Source organism: Ixodes scapularis, unplaced genomic scaffold, assembly GCF_016920785.2.
Source record: "Ixodes scapularis isolate PalLabHiFi unplaced genomic scaffold, ASM1692078v2 PGA_scaffold0__279_contigs__length_252992795, whole genome shotgun sequence".
Taxonomy (NCBI): Eukaryota; Metazoa; Arthropoda; class Arachnida; order Ixodida; family Ixodidae; genus Ixodes; species Ixodes scapularis.
Window position 1 is genome coordinate 180,805,167 of NW_024609835.1, and position 22,675 is coordinate 180,827,841.

Here is a 22,675-nt window from a genome sequence, read left to right on the forward strand (position 1 = left end):
TCAAATAATACACTGATCAAGAGGACAAACTATTCAGTACCAAAAGTCGAGCGTAAGAAAGCATTACGTAAGATGGCTCGCAAACAAACTAACAAAAAATATTTCACGGACAGATGCAAAAAAAACAAACGTTTTCTTTTTTTTTTTTAAACAGCCTGGATGTGAAGAGGAAGTCATAAAACGAACTTACAACGAGCAAGAAAATTTTTGAGAGCTATATTTACGACGCGAAACAAATTTGTAGTTGTCGCCCGCGGGCGCCAGCGGAAAAGTGGCCGCTATATATCACGTGATGCTTGCGCTCTTTCGGAAGCTTCCTATGATCTCTAGAAGTTACTTATTCATCTTCGTTTGAAGTGCAACAAGAAATGAAGGTTACTAAGTAACTTTTAGAGACCAGAGGAAGCTTTCGAAAGAGCGCAAGCACCACGCGATAGACCTGTTGGGCGCCATCTATCACCGCGCAGGAGAAACGTTTTTGGTGGCCTGCCTTGCTTAATTCCGCTTCTGCCCGCTCTAAGCTATGTTGGCTGTCCGACCGCGGGCGGTAAACGCGCTCAGCGTTTGTTTTTCACTATTCAACGCGATCGACGAGTACACTTTATTTTTTTCAAATAATGTGTTGACTACGGACGACTTTGTACGTTTGTAGATTATTTTTCGAATGACTGATGACAGAGTTGAAGCTCTGTTTGACAAATGATAAAGTACAAACGGTTACATTAAACTAGGATTCACGTTATCTGCAGTACCGGTAGTAAATTCAGAAAATATTCGAAAACAAGTTACAGTTAAGGCAAGTTTTTTTTTTTTGTTTTTAATTGCGAGCTATATGTCTAACCTGCTCAAAAAGGTTTATTGACAAAGATGTATTCTCATAAATGTGAAGGCTCACCCTGAAATCGCCCGAAGAACTCCTCCAAGTACCAATCTCAAATTTTCATCAAGGGTGTAATTAAGTGGTAGATTTCACCTTGTGACATTTCAAGGCGTAGCTTCATTCCTGTGAAAAAGGAGACAAACAAGTTTGCCCGTGTCAACGGCGGACGCGTTCGAAAACCACTAATTCGTTCGTGAGCACAGCTGACTCTGGCAAGTTTGATGGTCTCGTTTTTTACCGGAAGGAAGTAACACTCTGAAATTTCACAATGTTAAATTCCCAGCTAACTTACATTTTTAATAAATATCTAAGATGTATACGTTGTGGGAGCCACTCATTTCCCTCCCCCGAGAAGGCGTAAGCCGAGGACGTTCCGGGCGAAGCCGTCTGACTTTGAGCCCAGTCGCTCCGTATCATGTCGGGGAGAATACGTCACCATACTGTCCTACTCCCTCGCACTCCTCCGCGCGTCTCCCCGGTTTCGGGGGAACAGCGACATCGCGAAGAAGGAGAGTCGTGCCTGCCCTCCGAGTGAACGGCCGTGTGGTCGAGGAGTCCTGGATTGGACTCCGGGCAGCGGGTCGAGTCGCGGCGCGAGCTCGTCCGACCGGCGATGACTCCACGCTATAGCGATTCCCCTGACTCTGACAGTCGGCGTCCCCACAACCTGTGGACGTCCGTCTGCCGAGAGCCCTGGCCCCGAACTCCTGCGACGACGGGTAGCGGCGTGAGCTCGCCCGACCGGCGATGACTTCGCTCGCCATTACCCCTTTGGCTCTCAGGTCGGCGGGCGATGCGGGCACACTGTGCCCGCGGCGGCTCTCTTGACCGCAGTGTCTTGTTGGGGACCCCTGGTACTCAATAAACGCTGTTGGATACCGGGATCATCTTTGTTAGCATGGCGTTGGCCGAACCCGGCGCGGCGACCGCCCTCGCTGGTAGCCGTCGGCCGCGCGATGGGACGGGTAGCGGATTTCCCCTTTGAGCACCGGACCGATCTCCGGACGTGAAAGGTGCGTGATCTTCCTTCCTTACGTAATTCCCACAACGTGCAGCCGCCGATTTTTGAGCGAGACTCGGTAATGGTGTTACCCCATTTCAGGCTGTAGCTGTGAGTGACTGTAGGTCCTGAATAAAAGAACACGAAATCGGCCACACCTGTCTATTTTGAGTCTTGCGCCCGTAGAGCTTTTTGCTTGATACATACATGAAGAGATCAGGTCAAGTCGATTGTTTCCTCTTTCGTATTTAACCAGAAGACCAGCAGATGCGGTCGTGGTAGTGAAACAGCTGCTCCCATTTCTCTTTCCGGGTATGCACATAGCAACAAACTGTGCAGCGTAGACACTTTGCCTCAATGCTTTATAAATATTTGGAAATTGTGGGCGATTACAATGTTTACAGCAACCAAAAAGTAGACAGGCAGTTCGCGTAGCAACGCGAGACCGTCACTTTAGTAAGCAAAAACTTGCTCCAGTCTAACGCACCATCACAGAAACGTGAACTCCGAGGCGCTCGCTCTGCGTGGCACATAAGCGAGATGACATCATATCTAATCAATCTGCCGACTTGTATTTCCACATGAATAACAAATGAAGGAACAAAATCTTGAACCCTCCTCGAAGTGGTAACTGCAAGCACGGGAGTGCTGTAAAGGCAGCCTTTAGGAGCCGTCCATATTGTTTCGCCGGATCGCCCGAATTCACAGCTGCCGCTTCGTCGGGTGCAAGCTAGTAGAAAGAAACCTAAAGAAACCTAAACCGCGACAACGCTTGCTCTCGTTGCTACAGCCGACAACGGAACAGCGTTGGGGCACGTCGGAGAACTTCGAAACGCGCGATTATCGCTGCCTCCCGCAGTCCCGAGCCGGACGCACCACGCCACCAAAAATGGCGGACTACTGTCTGCTGCTATTAAGCATGCGCCGTGGAAACTCCGGAAAAGGCCCATTGACGGCAACGGCACGCCGGAGGGTTTCCTTCCGGCGGGTGGTTATCATTTGAGTCCGTTCTCGTTTTGCCCTTCTCACTTGGCCCTTAACAAAACATTCTCAGAAAGTTCTTCTCGCTTTGATCCGTCGCACTTGGCCCTTTCCCGTTTCATCTTTCGCATTCCAACCCTCCTCATTTGGGCCGTTCTCGTTTCGCCCTTCTCACCTGGCCCTTTTCAAAACAGCCATTCTCAAAAATATCTCGCTTTGACCCGTCGCAATTGACTCTTTTCGTACTAAAATCTTTTTTGGGGGGTAATTGATATATTTTGTACGTGCGTGTGTGTGTGTACCACGCTACGGGCATACTCTCTCTCTTAAGGACTTTAGCAGTGCGTCGAGATCGTCCTGAAAAGCTGATAGCTGACAATAAAACAGACCAACTATTTATCGCAGCCAGATCATAGTCCGAAATGTCACGTTTTTTCGGGTCTCTCGACTTGGGACAATGCCACCACTTCTATAATGCAGTGGTCCTCAAATGGGGGTCTGCGAAGGCATCCTAGGGGTCCGCGAAGCCCTGTCTCATCAGTCAGGCACGGCAATATTAGTTGTCTTTCTTCACGTTGAGAAGAAACGTTCTAATTTTCGGGTGAGTACTCTCGTGTGTATGTCAATGAGATAAGTCTACTTCACACTAGCACTTAGTTATATTCATTTATTAAATCATTATCATGATAGCCTATACCTTTCTATTCCCTTCACCCCGACCGGGGTCCTCCATCATCTCCGCCTTTCTACAAGGCGTCCGCGAAACATCAATGGTTGAGAACCACTGCTGTTATGTATGCTATTTCTGTTCAAACGAAGTTTACAAAATTAATTGTTCATCACTTTTTTTCTCGTTTGCTTAGAGGAAGGGAAGCAGGCGTCATTGTACGATTCTCAGTGCGTACCTCTACACATAACATATATATGATGGTATGTTGGGGGCCCAAGCAAGGTAAGGCTCATCAACGAAACCGCGAAGGCTTAACGACGTTAGAAGCATGCCGAACTAGTGTCATTCGGTCTTAGCGCGAACGGGCGAAATGAGAATGGGTCCAGTTGCGAAAAATACATTTTGAAGTTTATGAGAAGGTCCAAACAAGTTGGACCAAATGAGAATGGGACGAAATTCGCACGGTCAAAATGCGAATGGGACTTTTTCAGATAACGGGCAAAATGAAAATGGGCCCAGTTGCGAAAAGCACGATTCGGATCTTATGAGAAGGTTCAAACGAGAAGGACCAAATGAGAATGGGACGAAACGTGCAAGGTTCAAATGCGAATGGGACGTTTTGAGATACACCCCCTTCCGGCGTGGCAACACTCTCAGCGTGTGGCGGCGGCGCAAATGTCCACCTAGCGACCAGCGGCGGCTCCCCGCACGGGTGTGAACTACAAAAACGTTTCGCGCTGTAAATATAGCTCAAAAATATTTTTTTTCTCGTTTCTAGTTCGCTTTATGACATTCTTTTTGCATCTAGGCTCCTTATTTTTCTTTCTTTTGCATGTGCCCTTCATGACTGCTTACGTGCAGGAATGCGAAAGCATTACAGTCCCTCGCACGCGCTAGGTAAGTACACGTCAGCCAGAACCGTGGAGCCGCGGTGGCGTTCGGGAAGCGTGCTGGTCTCGCACCCCGGAGGCTCGGGCTCTATTCCCACCCAGACTAAAATGTACCAAATTTTCTTTTCAAAGTCATGAATTTACTTTGTTTACGGGAACCTCCCTGAGGAATTTGACTTCAATCCGAGCATGTTTGGCGTGTTTCGACCCTTTGCGCCGCCGGCCTTTCTTAATTCCATCGCTTGGTCACACCGCCGCCGACGCCGGATTTTCGCGTAATGAAGCATATAATGCGTTCGTAACAAAAAAAAAAAAAAAAAAAGAAAGAATTACGCGGTTCAAACAGCACGAGGAGTGAACCAATACACTTGATTTTCAGCGATTCACTCCCAACCACCACGACCTCTTTTAGAAAAGCAGGACGTCACACTCTGGACGTCATTCAGAGACGCATGACGTCGTACCACGTGAGCCTGCATAGACGCTTTAGTGTCCGCTTAATAGTTTTGCTCTAGAACACACGGCTCATAAGCAAAACATTATTTGGGTAGCGTCTTGAGAAAAAAAAAAGGTTGTTTGCTTGTTTATGCAGCCGGAAGTTAGTCTGCCTCAGTGGGCGTCTGGTGTCTCGGCTGTAGATGAGCAATTTAGCCAGTGCGCTACAACTGCTAACATGGGGTCTTTAACGTGCACCACGCGGTAGTGATATACGACCGCACGCCGGTACGATGCTCATACAGATCGAAATTGACGGGCAAGGGCGGGGATCGAGCCCAGGATCCTGGGTTCTGCAGCGCGAGCTTTCGCTCCACGTGCTTTCGGCCACCGATCCCCCCTTAGTATCTTCAGACTCGCTTCTTTTTGTTTTGTTTTTGACGTGTCGGGAGGCTTTTTGAGCAGTAAATGACGCTCGTGCCCACACAACGTTCCTCAGAAACAAATTAACATAAGTTGAACACATCACTTTCCACTTGAACGGTAGGGACTGTAAGGGCTTACGGACAAAACGAGACTGCCCAGCTTGAAAGCGGTCTAGTCTCCGCAAATAAAAATTTAAAGTTTCAAAAGAAAAAAAAAATATTGTCAATACAAAAAGAAAAGGAACGCAATTTTAATTGCTGCTGAGCTTTTTTTTTATGGTATTTGGTTAAGAAAGCACGTCGTTAAAATATACTTTCATCTTTATGCATTGATAACACAGCAACAGGTGCGGTGCTGGAGTCAAGGTCATCCGCAAGTCCGCGAGTTGAACCGGTTTACTACCCCAACATCAAAAAGACACACACAAAAAAACTTTATCAAAGTAAACGAATACATTCAGGAGCGGCTTTCTTTCTTACCGTTATGTATGCAGTCGATCGGTATCGCGGCGTTCGTGCTGGACGTCGGGTTTCATGTTTATACACGCATCTTCCGTCTGCAGTGGATGGCGAGCCGCGAGTTGGTGACTCGGCAATGGCCGTCAGAAGCAAGATCGGTCACTGGGCATTCAACCTACTGCAAAAAAAAAAAAAAAAAAAAAAAAATTGAAGGACAGAGCAAGGCCGGAGAGACGGTTTAGCGAGGGCGAATTCCTTGCTTCCTTGCTAGATGGCGAGTGAATCTGTATATATATCTATATTGTCTTTTGATGTCAGGTTTCACTGTACTTTTTGAATGATTTGATAAACAATCCACCTTTCTCCAAATATGTGCGCCAGCATGTAAAGGCATCTGGGTTTGATATTGAGTTGCTAGAACACAACGCGTTCGCAAGGCTTGGCCGACCCATTGTCTGCGGTATTTGTGTTCACGCTCATAGCCTTTCCAGGATTTCTAAAGCGCCTCCCACCTCTTTCCACTTTAGCGGAGCGAACGGTGGAGTGGAGGAGACCTCCATTCCAGCGCTTTAACCTGTCGTCGACTATAGATCTTAATGATATTTAGTTCTGGCAAACGTCGGGAAAACGTCGAATTTGGAACGCGCCGGAAATCAATCCTCTCGTTCTTATGATTAATGACGAAATAAGAAGTTGCACTTACATATTGTGCAGTGCTGGTTGTCGCGTAAGAGATAATCCAATGTATAACAACTAGGGATGCCGCGAACTTTTTTCGAATCGAAGTTTCGATGATCGAATTATGCTGTTCGAAAGGTTCGAAAGATTTCGATTTTTCGAATTGTTTACATCGTAAAATTCGACAGAAGTCGAATTTTCGAACTTGTTAAGCTAAGAAGTTCGACGTTTTTCGAACCGTCGAACTTATTACGCTAAAAAATTCGATCTTTTACGAACTTTCGAACTTATTGCGCCTCAAAGTTCGATGCTTGTCGAACTTCCGAACTTGACTGACCAAAAAATTCGATGAATATCGAACTTTCGAACTTATTTATCAAGAGAATTCGAAAAGCTTCGAACTTTCGGATCCTGAAAAGTCAGAAGGTCGACGAACTTCGAACTTTTAGGGTAAAAGTTCGACGTTGGTCGAACTTCGAATGACCGGCGGACGGTTTCATTTGAATTCAAGTAGTGAGGTACATTCGTAATATTTTTTTCTCTAACTTTTACACGCGGTGCTGCGTTCCTTACGAAAGACAATGCCGTTTGTTTCAATGTTCTGGCATGCTTAGTTTTAAAGAAATAAATTCCCGAAGAAGCGAGGAAGGACGACGGGTTTTTGACGATTATCGTTTGTGCCAGATTTGAAGCGCGCTGTAGCCGAAGCTATTTGTGGTAGAGATGTTATACTTTTTTTTAAGAATTATCTATGTATAGCCTAGGTAAGTGCCGTCTTAAGATGTGATTATTGTTATTCAACGTGAGTTTCGAAGAAATGTCCAAACATGTATCTATATGCAATTATGCCCTAAACTTGATATCTATTTTTGTCTAAGTTGTTTGAGGTATCGCATTTAAATTAACACCACATACAGTACATATCATTGCCATCTGCAGAATACAAAATAATGTATTTATTGTTTTTTCACGTTAAGGAATAAATTAACTTATTTGAGAAGATTTCTAATAGTGTTCAAGTTCAGCACGTCATTAAAAGAAAACGTTTTTTTTTTCGCTTCACGTTCCTGGGACGTGTTTCTTTTAGCCTGTACACATTATGGTAAAAGAAACTTGTTTCGAAGTTCTGAACCTCTGAATATGCAAGAATAAAACACTTCCGGCGAATTCTTGATAGTTTTTTTTTTTTTTTTTCAGCTTTTTATTCTTGGATTTTTTTTTCTTTTTTTACTATTGGCACAAGTATTTAGGTCGAAAAGACATAGCTTTGAACTTCCGAACCACTAAGCATGTGACGAGTAGTGCCTTCTGACAACGAGTTTGTAAAAATGACTATCTACGCGATCTTTTATGCAGTGAAGAGCGACAGTAGCGATATATATGCATAAATAATTTCAGATTAAAATAAGCTCGACCACGCCCTCTTTCCCATATTGTTTCCTTTAACAGTCCGAAATATCTGGAAGGGGGGGGGGGGAGGGAACTGAACCCCCCCTTGCCCCCCCCCCCCCCCCCCCCCCCCCCCCCCGCTACCCTCTTTCCCCCCGTTTTTCCTCTTCCGACGCCGCTTGTATGGTAGAACGCTCCTCAACCTCGAGTTGTGTCGGCTTTTGCGAGGCGATTCCTCCGTCCCAGAAAATAAACCTCCAGGACAATTACAAACTTAACTTACTATATGCCAGCGTCACTCGGGCGGCGTTCGATCGGATTACTAGCAGCGTGCAGGGGGTGGCGAGGTGGTTTGCCAGGTCGCTTCAAGGTTTTTCTGAGCCTCAACCTCCTGCTCGCCCCTGGCCGTTTCGAACTGGATGAGTCTCTTAAAACAGTGTGTTCGTGTGATCACTACTGCGTGATGCAGGTTAAAGACCGCCCCGGGCTGGCGGTCCCAGTTACTGATCTATGGTCTCAAGTCACTCTGCACAGGCAAATATTCCAGCACATCCGGGACACTCGTCGTCTCATTTAATTGCCTGACCAACTTCGCAGAATCTAGATATCACACCCTAACTTTTCTAAACTTGATTTTGTGGAAACCAGTGAGTGAGTGAGTGAAAGCGATGTTTATTATATCTTTTTTTTTTTTTTTTTTTTGGAAAAATCGACTGTTGCTTGTGCACTTAGTGTGCACATGTCACTGTCGATAGGAAAGGGGATTGGGTGAAAAAGAAAGGATTAGGTTTGGGGGGGGGGGGGGGGGGGGGGGAGCCAGGTGCAGGGGGATGTCCTGGCCGTCGCAGGCATGTCGAGTCATAGGACGACCCAAGCCTCAGAACGCAAAGCCTGTCGAAGTTTGGTGTGGAGCCGTCTTAGGGCGAATAGCTAAATATCTTCAAGCTGCGTTGGCTGATAACTGTGCTTCAAGGATAATATCGGCACGAACGTTCGGTTGAAGGAATGACGTTTCTTGTCTTGGCTGAACAAGTTGTGTCTGAAATGCAGATTTCGTAATCATGAGCTGGAACGGTAGATTGGGTAGTCGTGCCTTGTTCTGGTGTGTTGAACTGTAGGTGGTCTCCTAAAGAATTTCTAGGAGTTCCGTGTCCTTCATGTAAGTTATTAGTTTTTTTAGTGCCATGTCTGTCACAGCTCGCGTTGCCCGCGGATGCAGAAGGTCCTCCATGCTATCACTGGAGAGTCCGAGGCGGGAATAGGCGTTATGGAGGGCAGTACGCTCGTCATTGTAGTCGGTGCAGTGTAGGAGGAGGTGCTCGGCGTCAGCAGTTTCCTCGCAGGTTTGGCAATTGGGGTTGAGATCAGGCCTGAAGCGACCTATCCACGCTGGTGTGAAAGCGCTTCCGGTCCGCAGACGGTAAAGCACCGCGGCAGTGTGACGATCCAACCCTCGTGGGAGACGGGCTGAGAACGTGCCGTCCGCCACTCTCGGGTCCGGGTTCTGTCGTGTGATGGTTCGTCTCACCAGAAGCTTGGCGTCTGAGAAACGGGGAACTGTAGAGAGCGGACATCCGGGGTCTTTGTGAGCCTGCGCTGCTAGGGAATCGGCGACTTCGTTTCCCCTGATACCACAATGACTGGGGATCCACTGGAAGATAATCTCGTGGCCTTTCTCTCGGAGCTCGGCTGCATCTTGTGCGACTGACCGCGCCAGAGGCGTAGCCCTTTCTAGCTCCGATAGTAGCCCGAGAGCCGATCTTGAGTTCGCTCAGGACTACCCAGCTGAGCCCCCGTGCGCAGCCTGTCCGAATTCCCCAGAGGGCAAGTCGTATGGCCGCCAGCTCTGCGGTAGTAGAGGATGCCTGATGGGACAGGCGCTCGTGTATACCTACGGCTGCAGCCTCAAAGAAGGCCGCTGCTGTTGCTGTGCCTCCAGATGGGTCTACCGACCCATCGGTAAAAACGCGTGTCCGCCCATCGTACTCCGCATCCAAGTGACTTTCCGTCAGCTGCCGAGCGGTTACCACTGCTGCGCTCTTCTTGGTCCGCAGCCCTGGTATGCTGATACTAACCCTCAAAGGGTGAGGATCTGTGTGTAGTGCTGGAAGTGGGGCTAGCGGTCCTGGTGTACCCGCGATGTCGCCTAAAGTGCAGAGCTGCGCTCCCAGTTCCGAATCCGTACGTTCGGCGATGCTTATCAAGAGCGTGATGGTAGAGTCGCAGTTGCTCATTCGGATGAGATGTCCGAGCGCTCGTTCTTGCAGAAGGTTTTCAACGGTATTCATACCTGCTTCGGTAAGAGTGTGTCGTGACGATGCCGAACGGGGAACTCCGATGCAAATTCGTAGAGCTACGCGTTGCGCTCTCTCTAGGTTCTCGATCTGATTGCCGCTCAGTCGAATGAGCGGTAAGGCGTAGAGTGGGCGAGCCAGAATGAGACCCTTGTATAGCTGTAGTAGCATTTGTTGCGATGTGCCCCAGGTAGTTCCACCAAGCGCGCGGAGGATATTTGTGTGCGTTCGCATCCTCTGGAGCACCACCTGCGTTGCTGGGCCCCAGGATAGCCTCCAGTCCAAGGTGAGTCCTAGGTACGTGAATGTCTTCTCCACTCTCACCGGGACATCTCCGATGAACAGGGTCGGTTGGAACTTTGAGGGTCTCCTTGGTGCGTAGCATAGAGCAACAGTCTTTTCTGCCGATGTTGTCAGACCCAGTTGATGCAAGTGGTACACAGTGTTTGTAAGTGCTCTCTGGAGGGCGCATGCCATCCGTTGCCTACGGTAGCCTGGGGCCGTGGACCAGAGCGCCACGTCGTCCGCATAGACAGCCATGCTTATCGGGAGTGCTGGTTCCTCGGCTACTCTTGCTGCGGCTGGGAGTGATGCAATCGCCAGTGCAAACAGGAGCGGACTGACAACGCTCCCTTGGGGAACGCCATGGTCGACTCGTCGGGGCTTGCTCAGTGCTCCGCCGACCTTTACGCACATGGTGCGTTCAGTGAGGAATGCGCAAATGTAGTTAAGAGGTCGTCCACATACCCCGAAACGACGCAGGGCTGAGATGATGATTCGGTGCGGGAGGGCGTCGAAGGCTTTGCGGACGTCTAGGAATACGGCCATCGCCGACCAACCTTGTGCTTTGGCCTCCTCCAGCGAGCTGGTGATGTCACCAATTGCGTCCGCGGTGCTCCTGTGGTGGCGGAACCCCGAGAAGCAGTCTGGCAGAGCCCCGGCCGCCTCAAGGTGGTAGACTAGGCGACGTAGCACCATTCGTTCCATCACTTTGCCAAGGCATGATGTCAATGAGATGGGCCTATAGGAGCTTAGTTGGTCTTGGGGTTTTCCGGGTTTCAGTAGTGGTACCGTGGTTGCTTCTCTCCACGCTTCTGGTATTTTAGAGGTCCTCCACACATGATTGATTAGAGTCAGCATTGCTGGGACAGCCGACTCGTTAACGTTTCTCAATGCTTGGTTGGTGATTCCGTCTGGGCCTGGGGCCGCACGGTGTCTCGGGAGAGCATCGAGAACGTGCTGCAGTTCGTGCAGGGTGAAGTCTTCGTCTGGCTGCTGCATGGGGGTCGCTGTTGGGTGACGGAACTTGCTCCAACCCTGGGGGGGCGGGCTGGCAGCCGGCAGTGGTGGAACCTCAGTAAATGCATCCGCGAGAAGTTCGGCCATCTCTGTTGGTTGAAGGTTCATTGCCACGGCCATTCCAAGGACAGGGTTTTGGGGGATTGGGCGACCTGCTGGTGTTCTCGCCATCCGCCAGGCCCGGCTTCCTCCGGCTGGTTTGTCTAAGGTGGTGCATTTGAGGCGCCATTGTCGGCGTGCTAATTTTTTACCGTGCCTCCTGAACTTGGCATCCAGTCGCCGGTATGCCAGTACATCTGCCGGATCTCCAGTGGCCCATGACCGTCGCTGGGCGCGACGTCTTTTTGCCCGCAGTTCTAGCCATTTGAGGTCGGGGTTGGGACGTGTTGCTGGCACTCTGACTTCGTGGGTGACCTTTTGGAGGACGCGGGAGAGCGTTTCCGGGCTGAAGGATCGTCCTTCTTCCAGCGCTTCTTCGAGCAGGGTACGGAAGCGATCCCAGTCGACGACGCGGCAAGTCTTCAGAGGAGCTTTTGGCGGCCTTCCGATGACAATGGGTAGATGATCACTTCCCCAGCTGTCTGCCTGAGGAGTTGCATTGAGACGTAGGGCCCAAGTCGTGAAAGTCAGATCAATTACGCTTCCCGTCACTCCAGGCCGTACAAATGTCGGGTTCCCACTTGTAATATTTCTGAGGTCGAGCCTATCTAGCATTGCCTGTAGCTCTCGACCTCGCCGAGAGTCCTTTCTGTCTCCCCAGGACTGTGAATGGGCATTGAAGTCGCCGGCAATTATAACCTCTCCTTTGGCCCGTGCGCGAATGTCCGCGAGTACATGGACGTCCCAAGGTACATTAGGGGCCACGTATGCCGAGACGATGGTCAGGTAACGGTCTCCAAATTCCAATTTTACTGCCACAAAATCTGCTCCTTCACTGCAAAGATCGCTGAGGTCTATCTCTATCTGTCGTAGGTTTCGTCGAACTAGGAGGGCTGCTCGCGGTGTCACGCCCGCCACCAGAGGCCTGCTGCAGTAAACTACGTGACCCGCAATGCGTATGCTGCCGGCTGGCATTCTGGGTTCCTAGAGGGCCACAGCATCGTAGGCGTAGTGTAAAAGGTGGTCGCGTAGCTCTGGGAGTCTCGTTCTCAAGCCGTTACAGTTCCACTGGAGGGCGGAACAGGTGAGAGGCTGGGGGCGGGCTGTAGGTCTTCTACTAGTGTCCCCAATCGTGGATGTCTGTGGATTGGTAGTTAAAGCTTTCTTTTAGAAGGATTGATACCCGAGATTGGTCTTTGGGTCGGGCTTCATTGTTGTAGTAGAAAAAATAAGAAAATATCTGTACCTCTAGAGGAAAAATGTTAGATTTTTGTATCACTGCAGTCCGTCTCGCCTGTAAGAGCTCAGGGAAACGAGTTTGAAGGTTATTTATATTCCTCTCAGGTATGAATGAATGTTTTTGGTGACGAACGCGCGTAAGTTGCTTGCTGCACTGGTTCCCTCCCGGTTTCACAGTGATCTCACAAGTGGAAGTATCATTTGGAGAAATGTAAGTATGCAACGTGACCATTCCTAATTCACTGTTGCTAGCAGCGTGCAAGCCATGTTAATTGCTGCCTTAAGAAGAGGAATCCAACCCTGGCTTGGTGGTGTCGTTCTTGGTGGTGGTGGACGGGACCTCTCCGAAGAACGTTGGTGGTTGGCACCTTTAGACACTGTGGCCTCAGAAGTGGTTTCTTGTGGTCTTTCGTCTGAATTCTGCCCATTGTTGGTAATGCCTGCCCTTGGCTTGCCTTTTCCCTGTCCCTTTGAAATAGAAGCGTATGTGTCTTGGTTCTGTCCCTGCTTCCCGGTTTCCCCGGCCGCAGACATCTGGGGAAGTGGAGGAAACTCATCGCTGCCCTTTGTTGGGTTCGGAGCGTTCGGCTCTTGTAAGGCGACTTTGGCGGTGCGAAAGTCTACCGCGTGATGTCTAGCATAGTTGCGAGTTTTCCTTTCTTTCCTCCATTTTGGGCAAGATGGAGATTTGGCAGAATGGGCTTCACCACAGTTTACACACTTCTCTTGTGCGGTGCAGGATTCTGTATCTGGATGAGTGCCACTGCAACGGTTGCAGACAGGAGCGTTTTTGCAGGATGCCTCGCGATGCCCGTAGCGACAGCATTTGCGGCACTGTATAGGGCGCTCTTTGAACAGGGTCACGGGATGACGCACAAGGCCAATGTAGACAAAATTTGGTAGTGCTGTACCGCAGAAGGAGATCTTCATTGCTGAGCTCTGCCCAAGTCGACGAAGTCTTGCTACCCTATTTTCCGGCGATCTTAAATGCTCCCAGACATCTGCTTCGGACAGCGCGGTGTCCACTTCTGTGATTACGCCTACAGCGTAATGCCGAGGAAGTGGTTCGTAAGCTCTTACTGGAATCCCACATAGCTTCTTGCAGTCTAGAAGAGCACGCGTCGTCTGTCCATTCCTTGTATCGACTGCTATGAGGTTCAGCCGTCTGTTGTACCTTATTTCTATGATGCACTCTGGGCAGAGTAAGTTTAGAGCATCGGATACTTTTAGACTGCTCAATGACGTAATAAGAGTGTCTTCGGCAGCTGGTACAAAGATAACCGTAAGACCTTCTGTCATTAGGGTGCTTGTGCGGATTGTGCCCGTGCTGTTGCTTGAATTCGAGCTAGGTTTTTTCCGCTTTTTTGATGTCTTAGCTTGTGTCCAGCCTTCGTCATCGATGTCGGACATTTCCATGTCATTAGGGGGAATTATCACCCGCCGCTGGGATGTGGTAGCACCCTGATCCTCTAGAGTGGGACCCACAGCAGGATTTCCAGTCAGGCTGTTGTTATCAGCTTCTGATGCGGATATTGAGTCACCGCATATGGAGGAAGGCAGACTGTACCTTTCGGTGGTGGCCTTGTGATTCGAATGCAGTGAAGATGACTTGAGGGACATGGCGAGGTCGATTCACTTGCACTGGGAAAGACCCAGTGCGGGGACACCCGCCAGTTGATGACCGGATAAGCGTTCTTCAATGTTGATTCAAATTCTGGCTATTAAGGCAGCTGATAACAATAAATATTCGGTTTCAACCGAACGAGGCTAGAAAAGTGCAACCGTCTTAAAGACACTTCGTCTTCCTAAAAACCAGTGAGTCGTGAAAACGTTATTTGAAACAAACTGTGGAGGAATTTGAAAACCGGACTTCGAACTTTGAAAACGTGGACTAGAAAGAAATTCAAAATCGTCGAAGTTTTTTTTTTGTTTTTTCGAATTTAGCGTTAAAAGAAAATCAAAACCTTCGAACTTTTCGAACTTTATGCAGAAAAAAATTCGAAATCTTCGATTTTTCGAACTTCATGCCTATAAAAATTCGAAGCGTTCGAGGTTTTCGAATTTTATTTCCAAAGAATTTCGAAATCTTCGAATTTATCGAACCTGAAGTAAAAAAAATATTCGAAATATTCGATTTCCAAAATTTTAGAAACCGCGAAAGTTTCGAACTTTTCGAATTCGAAACTTCACCGTGATCGAAAGTTGCGAATTTTTCGAATTCGAACCTCGGTCAATACGAAAATATCAAAAATTTTCGAAATCGAACTTCAGTTCGCTTTGCGAATATCGAAACCTTTCGAAATCGAACCTGGAGCGGTTCGCGACATCCCTTATAACAACCCGGGTCTATATAGCATGAGCGAATGACGTTTTAGCGAACAGCGACATTTGAGCGAATCGACGTTTTAGCGAATAACTGGGGCGCGCGTTAACCCATCCGCCGCGCTGCGCTTACGCCGCTTCGCGGCAACAGTCTGCGGCGACTCAATACAAAAAGGTGAACCCATTTGGCCCACCCGAAAACGCCACTTCGCGGCGTCCGACTATTCGCTAAAGTGTCATTCGGTGAAACGTGGGCGTTCGCTAAAACGTCATTCGATCAAGTGAATGCCTCTTATAACATCCCAATTACTACAAAAAGGGATTAAATACTAGAACGTCCCTGCCACAGGGAAAGGCACCTTAGCGACTGCAGCTGTTGTTCAGCGCAGTCGTGACGCGCGCTCTTCTGCCACTGCGCTCTCCTGTCGCCGTGTCAGCCGCGTTCTGCCATCGTCGGCGCTCTCGTGTCGTGCGCTCTCGCGGCTATGCTCGCAGCTTCCTTCCCCAAACGTAGCTTTTTGGGCGCGTCGGCGACAACTGGTGTCAAGAGTTACAAGCGTGGAGAGTTACAAGCGGGAGATGGCGACACTATCTCTGCTTTGAGCAGCTTTGGTAGCTTCAAGGTCGCCGCTTCAGCGCTTCCCGAATCCAACTGCCAAGAGACATGGCGGTGCGCACGCCACGCGCAGCGCGCTGCTCTCGGTGGAACTTGCGGTAAAACGTGTACTACATTTGTAACTTTCATACGCTGGAGGCGGCCGATTAGACAAACGCATGCAGCCACGAACCTCCTCTGCGTGATCAAAGTGACAAGCCAGTGCCTTCGCTCTTCGCCTGACAACGCAACGGTTATCAGGAAAACTCCGTCACGTTTATATAAAAAAAGAAAAAAAAAAAAAAAAGAATAGTAAGAGTGCACGATTAATGAATGCCCTCTCTCTTTGCGATAACTTCTCTCCCTTGTTTACGTCGCTTTAAAGTGCAGCCAGTGCAGCCACCTCAGCTGCCGTCGGAACTCAAACAGTCTTCAATGTCACGCCGCCAACTCCACGAGATCCGTCTGAACCACCGACTGAACAGATAAATTTCGCATTGTGTTTCCACACGCGAAGCCATTAGCATGCTGCACTGGTGCTGCACTCAAACGGTTCCCTGTGCGCGGTACTGCTTTTCTAAAGTCTTTCTTTTCCCTGTCAATGACAGCCATCAAGCTGGAAGTCGGTGGTGAGACAATGCACACAAGTGACGAGGATCTACCGGCCGAGCTCCAGCGGATCGTCTGTGAAGAGCTGGGCGAGACGGACCAAGGCCGGGCAGACGCGTTGACAAGGCTCAATCAGTTGCTCGATGGTAGGTGCAACTAAACAGATTCGTGCCTGTGTTAAGCCGGGGTCACACTGCTCACACATCCGACAAAAGACAGTCTGCAAACACGAGTCACCGCAGTATCCGTGGTTCGAATGCCGTGTGCCAAGTTTTCTCCTTGAACGCATTGCCATACGGCATTCGAAGCACGGATTTCGCTTTGACTCGCGTTTGAATCTCTATGCATACTGTCTTTTGTATAATGTTTAAGCAGACATATAATAGACCGATCTCACCAGCCAGTTTGACTACGCCACCGCTGCCGCAGTGCATCGAGAGAACTTCCGTATTTTTACACGTGGGACGACCTCGCTGGAGCTCTCTGTATGCGTGTAGAGCACGAGAAGGCTCGTCGCCTCGTGCACAGCAGCCAGCCTCCTGTAAATTAAAGTGATGGCGGCGTCACACATGCTCCGAACGCTTTGTGAGATCAGTCTATTTGTGACCACACTCAGTACTCAAATTAATTTTGATGGATGCTGTGGGGGATTTTTAAATTTTAGCATTTTTTTTTTGTTATGTACTAAGCGAAATTCCGATTCCTGTACCAGACCTACTTAAGGCTTACCAAACGGAATATCGACTGCCAAGGGTAATTTTTTTGTGTTTTTCAGTTTCATAGTTTTGGTAAAAATAATCACTTCAGTTACCTAAAATGAGACCCTTGTTGAAAAGGGAGCAGTTTGTGTTTCTAATTCTTAAGGTATTTAATTCATGAAGGTAGATTTCTTCAACCTCACGTCGATCACGTCGTCACGCTTTTCCACAAACCTATAAGGGGCTAAACAACGCACGACATGTGAATGTCGTGCAAATTGTTTGTTAACAGTGAAATATATCTCACATTTTGATGTTAAAAGTGAAAATAACTGAAAAGTCACTGACATAAGTCAACCAACGGTCAGTAAAGACTACTACTGTCAGTAAAATACGTTAACAGTGAAGTATAATAAAATAGTGTTCACAGTGAAATAAGTATAATAAAAATTGCGTTTACAGAAAATAAGTAAATATAAAATTTCAACAACCGGTTCGTCCAGAATAAAGTAGAACTTGGCATTAAAACAATTAAAACTTCATCATTATGTTTCAAGTATGTTTGCTATACTTGCAAACATAATGGGTTTTTTTTATAACACGACTTTTGATTCGGCCAGTTGGTTCGTATTATACATGATTAAAATAGCGCTAACTGGACAGGGACAAAAAAGGCACACGTACGACAGGACTGGCGCTGACTTACAACTAAATTGATTGCGTCATCCAACCAAACAATTTATACCATCGCCTGCGTACATAACAAACACAAAAATAGTTATAAAATACGATTATATGTCTACCAGGCACCTATCTTCAGATAAAGCCACCCAGAAAAGATAATTCTACAACAGCATGTTTGGTATAAGTTTGTTATTTTCCTCCGCAATAGATTTTCATCCCACGGTCCTGGGGAAACGCGATCTTCGGCTAACGCTAATATTCACTGCTACGCGACAAAAAAAAAAAAAAAAAAAAAAAAAGTTAACGGGAAACCGCAGACAAAGTCTAAGTTTTCCTATCCTTTGATTTAATAAGCAGGGGTATGTTGATGCCTACAAATGCGGCTCGGCAGCAACGGCAAGAAGGTGCTTGAACGTGTAAAGCGTTAGGATTTTGTTCAAAGCAATGTGCAAATTATGCTGTCGTCGTCACATTGTAACTGTCTTTCTCTACACTGTCCTCTGCAGAAGAACCAGAGCTCAATGCAAGGCGAGACAGTGTGTTCCTTCTACGGCACGTCCGCGTAAGGAAATACAATATCGAAGCAGTACTGGCGACTCTCAAGTATTATTACAAAAACCGTGCGGCATACCCTTGCATCTACGATAATTTCCTACCTTCAAACGCCAAGCCCGCTTCCAGACGTATATTCATGGTGCTGCCAAATTTAGATGTTCACGGACGGCGAGTCCTGTTGATTAGATCAGGTGAGAAACGGAATAAATCCTATTGGCTTGCATTACCCCATGTACTTTAACGCTATACGGTCAGAGGTGGGAGAAACAGTTGTTGTTCACAGGTTCCGGGAAAAAGTAACTTAGAATGTGTGTATGATTTTACAACGAAACTGGCCGATACAGGTTAAACTTTGCATAGGAGCAATAGACTATATGTAGGGAGGCTCAAGTGAGGGTGGGTGCAACTGCTAGATCGGCGATCACGGGACATGGACGCCATTTAATTGCTAAATTTTGCTGGGAGTCTATGGGGCAAAGGGTCGTTTTTTTTCCTAACTCGGGTCATAAAAGTCCATTAAGGCGGTTGAATAATTTACGCAAGGTATAAATGATTACTTTTCCATAGCCACCAGTTTTGTTCCGATAGGTTAAGTATTTTTTTAACGCGAAAACTGGTAAATTCCGCCATCTTGGACGTTGCTGCTTGTCTGGCAACTGTGTTTTCTCCGCTCGACGTTTGCAATTCTCGGAGCGAGAAGGAAGTGAGGGAGGCTACGCCAAGGCGCTCGTTGCTTGCAATGGGAGGCGAGAGGAGGAAAGGCGAATGGAGCAACAGAGTTGCAACAGAGCGGGCGCCTGCTCTCGTGCAGGCAACACTGGCGCATATCCTTTCTCGAATCCTCTCCCTCAGGTGCCGCCATTAAATTGCAAATGCTCTCCAGGTTTTGAGTTGCGCCCAACCTCACTACAGCCTCTCTAACGATATGCGAAATGTAGAGCGCCATCTAGTAGCGTGCCGAGAACTGCGTACGCCGTATTGGTAGCGGCGTGAAAACCAAATCAGTGAGCCTAGATTGTCGAACCGGAGCCGAATCAAACCAAAAACCGGAACCGAACAGTTATTTTTAGCCAAACCGGAACTAAACCGAACCGAAATCTTCGCCGCCATCTTGGAACTGAACAGAAACTGAACCGCAAAAAAAATATAACGGTAACCAGTTCAAAATGGTTCGAGACAATTTTTTTTTATTACAAAATGTTAATTTCTGAATTATTCCAACTCCGGAGTGGCAACTCCGCAACACTGATGAAGACGGTGCCACCGTCAAGACTTGTACCAAGTGCTGCGCCCGAACCCAAGGACCCGGATAAGCCGACTGGCTGTCGCGTCCTTAAAGGCCGACGTACACTTCGCGCTTTCCACTTTTCTCCCGATTCCCCCTCTCCCGCTTCTACCCTGTCCACATTGCCTGTTTCCTCCGCCCGCAAGGTGAGGAGGATCTTCTGCCTTGCAGAAGATCCTCCTCACTATCCAGATTAAAAGGTTAAAAGGCGCGAACAAACAGGACGAAAAAAGAGACACGTACGACACGGACAGGCGCCAACATTTCAATTAGCGTTCTATCGACATCTGTTCTGTTTCTTTTTTTCTTAATTAGCCCTATCGGTATTATTTATTTTATTTTCGTCGGGCAACATCTAACGTGTTACACGATGTTATAATATTTAAAAAAATATATATTCTGCTAGTGAGTTCGGCAGCAGTGCGCGTCAAAGAAACAGCGTACTAATCATCTGTATCTCTGCAGTTTGCCGGCTACTCGTGGATTCAAATCATCGAAGATCACCACATCATCATTAGTCACTCACGCTGCCATGGGCCAAGAGACGCAGCGACAACAGCGCAACTCACGGCAAGATCATCTGTAAAAGAAGCCAACACGCCAGCCTGGTCTTCAGTTCGGCAGCAGTGCGCGTCAAGGAAACAGCGTAATAATCATCTGTATCTCTGCAGTTTGCCGGCTACTCGTGGATTCAAATCATCGAAGATCACCACATCATCATTAGTCACTCACGCTGCCATGGGCCAAGAGACGCAGCGACAACAGCGCAACTCACGGCAAGATCATTTATAAAAGAAGCCAACACGCCACCCTGGTCTTCAGTTCGGCAGCAGTGCGCGTCAAGGAAACAGCGCACTAATCATCTGTATCTCTGCAAGTGAGAAGCACTTATTTTTTTATATAAGCCTAAAACGTATCTTTGCACTGCTGCCGAACACAGCACCGATTGTCTTTTTTGTCTGTTTTGAGTGTGTGAAGTACGGTGACGTCGGGTCGCTGACATGACTAAAGGCCCGTTCACACACGTCGGTTGCATGCAGCTGCGTCCACAGCGACCGCTGCAACCGGTACGACTTTTGCAACCAGTGCGTGCTGCGTGTACACACACATGGAACCGACTCATGCCGCTCGCCGTGAACAGCCAATAGAAAACCTGCCACAGCTTTTGCCCTCAGCCAATAGCAATAAACCAAGTCTTCCTTGCTAAAATGGCGGACGGTGGCATGGACGCGCGCTCGTCGGGTATCTCACCGCCGTCGGCTCTTCCGCTGCACGAGCTTCTGCTTTGCGTGTTTTTGGAGTGCGTGCGCAGGTACATTGCCCGCGCGGGCAGGGGGACAAATTGGGCTTTGGTGGCGCGGTCGACGGCTGCAGCGCAACTGCTGCTCAGCCAAACAACGCGTCCTCCTCGGGAATGGGTTCGGTTCCTGTTGCGATCGCGGGAGACCTTCGGTGAGTTTCACCATCTGGTCCGTGACCTGCGTCTCGACGACGGACGCGATTTCTTCGCATACTTCCGGATGACACGCCAGAGGTACGTACATACCTCAGTTTTTACCCGATTACCTCTCTGCGGCGTCGCGGCTGTCCTCAGCCGTAATAAATATTTTATTGTTATATTATTATTATTGAGCGATAAGCAATGTCTTCAAAGACCCGTCGATTACCAAACTCGAGATTGCCGCCGGAATGGACCATTTTCGGTATTCCTGGTTTCAGCGCTTCGACATGAAAATATGTTCGCGATCTACGAACTCGCGAGCGATCATGGCAGGTTTTTAAAGAAGCGGCCCATGTCGGCGCTCGTGTTGTGCACAGACGTGCATCACCAAGACCTCTAGAACCGGCAACTTCCGAAATATGTTAATTTAAATCAATATTAGTTCTGCGGAGCCGTGTTCCGAATTAACAAAGTGACCTTGTAGATTTGGAGAACACAGTTGTGATGACTTAATTTGCTAGCATCCAACCAGTGATTTCATCGTAAAGTAGGACGTAAAGATGCAAATATTAGCATAATTAACGAGGTTGACTGTAAAAAGAGCTGGCAAAATCGGCGCATATGCTCTTGGAGGTTTTGCTTTAACGTAAAAATTTAAAGGCGTAGGTGTTGATTTTGTAAACTGTATCATCTGCAGATTTGACCACCTGCTCTCCCTGGTTGGGCCTCTTCTACAGAAGCAGCTGACCTCTTGGCGAAAGCCGATTCCCCCGGCTGAAAGGTTGTCGTTGACAATCCGGAAATTTGAGTGATTTTATGACTACTATGAACGCAACATTAAACTTCACCTTTGAGAGCTTCCTTGATTAACAAAAAAGAAAATAGCTAATAGTCTTGCATTCCTTCAGCCACTGTCAGTTCATTTGTGTGAACATACTTACTAAAAGAAGTGTCCTATTAGTTCAACATAGTACATACCATAGAATACCGTGCATCTGCCCATTCCACATTCTCTCGCAATTATTTCTATATTTTAAGTGGGTGCTTGCCCGGTATTTTACGGTACTTTTCTGCTTCACTCACAGCCAAAAATCAGACATTTTTTTAGTCATCTCTTTTCGTCGGTAGAGATCTTGTAATGAAAATAAGGTATTTGAACGAGCTCTGCCACAGGGTGGTAGTGTCTTGGCGCCATGTTCGTGGTCGCCAGGCAGCTCGGTGGACGTGCATTGTTGTGTTGAACTGGCCGGATATTGAGTCAATCAGTGCCACCAAACTCAGATTATTAATTTATTAACCAGCGTATGTCTGTACGGGAATTATGCTTTTCTGGCCATTCATTTTATTTTGTGTCTCAATATGGGAACGCACATTGCGAGCCAGAATATTCAACTGCGTCGTGTTTGAATCCAACAAACGCACAAAATGGATGCCCGTTGATCAAAATGTTGCTTGAGTTAGGTATTTCTTGATACTGAAAGTTATCATAATACAATGCAATACAACCGAAGCGAAGACGAATGGAGTGGTTTCGCCGGGTGAACCGCAAAGATGTGAACGGCTCAAGAAATCATTATAATGTGTGTGGAAAACACTTCATTTCACATCATGCTTTGCTATGCTTTGAGGACGACTGATCTGCATAAGAAATGAAGCAAATCAGCTGTAGAATCCATGCCATCAGTAGTCAAATATTTACCTGCATTGCAATGATGACAGTGTCTGAATGAACTCGCTTTCCTTGTGGC

General features: G+C 47.9%; 2 protein-coding genes across 2 annotated transcripts in view; one reads left to right on the top strand and one right to left on the bottom strand.

The window, feature by feature from the left end:
• Positions 1-8,933: 8,933 nt before the first annotated feature.
• Positions 8,934-10,641, bottom strand: LOC121837785. The gene is made up of 2 exons (XM_042293594.1): positions 9,942-10,641; positions 8,934-9,349 (listed from the first exon to the last, which is right to left on the bottom strand). Exons 1-2 carry the CDS (start codon positions 10,639-10,641, stop codon positions 8,934-8,936), a joined length of 1,116 nt encoding a protein of 371 aa, XP_042149528.1.
• A 5,651-nt stretch (positions 10,642-16,292) lies between these two features.
• Positions 16,293-22,675, top strand: part of LOC115319674 (alpha-tocopherol transfer protein-like) — a 43,908-nt gene continuing 37,525 nt past the window's right edge. Inside the window, exons 1-2 of the mRNA XM_042293600.1 lie at positions 16,293-16,410; positions 18,153-18,392. Coding sequence (XP_042149534.1) covers positions 16,293-16,410; positions 18,153-18,392 — 358 coding nt within the window. The remainder of the gene's footprint in view (positions 16,411-18,152; positions 18,393-22,675) is intronic.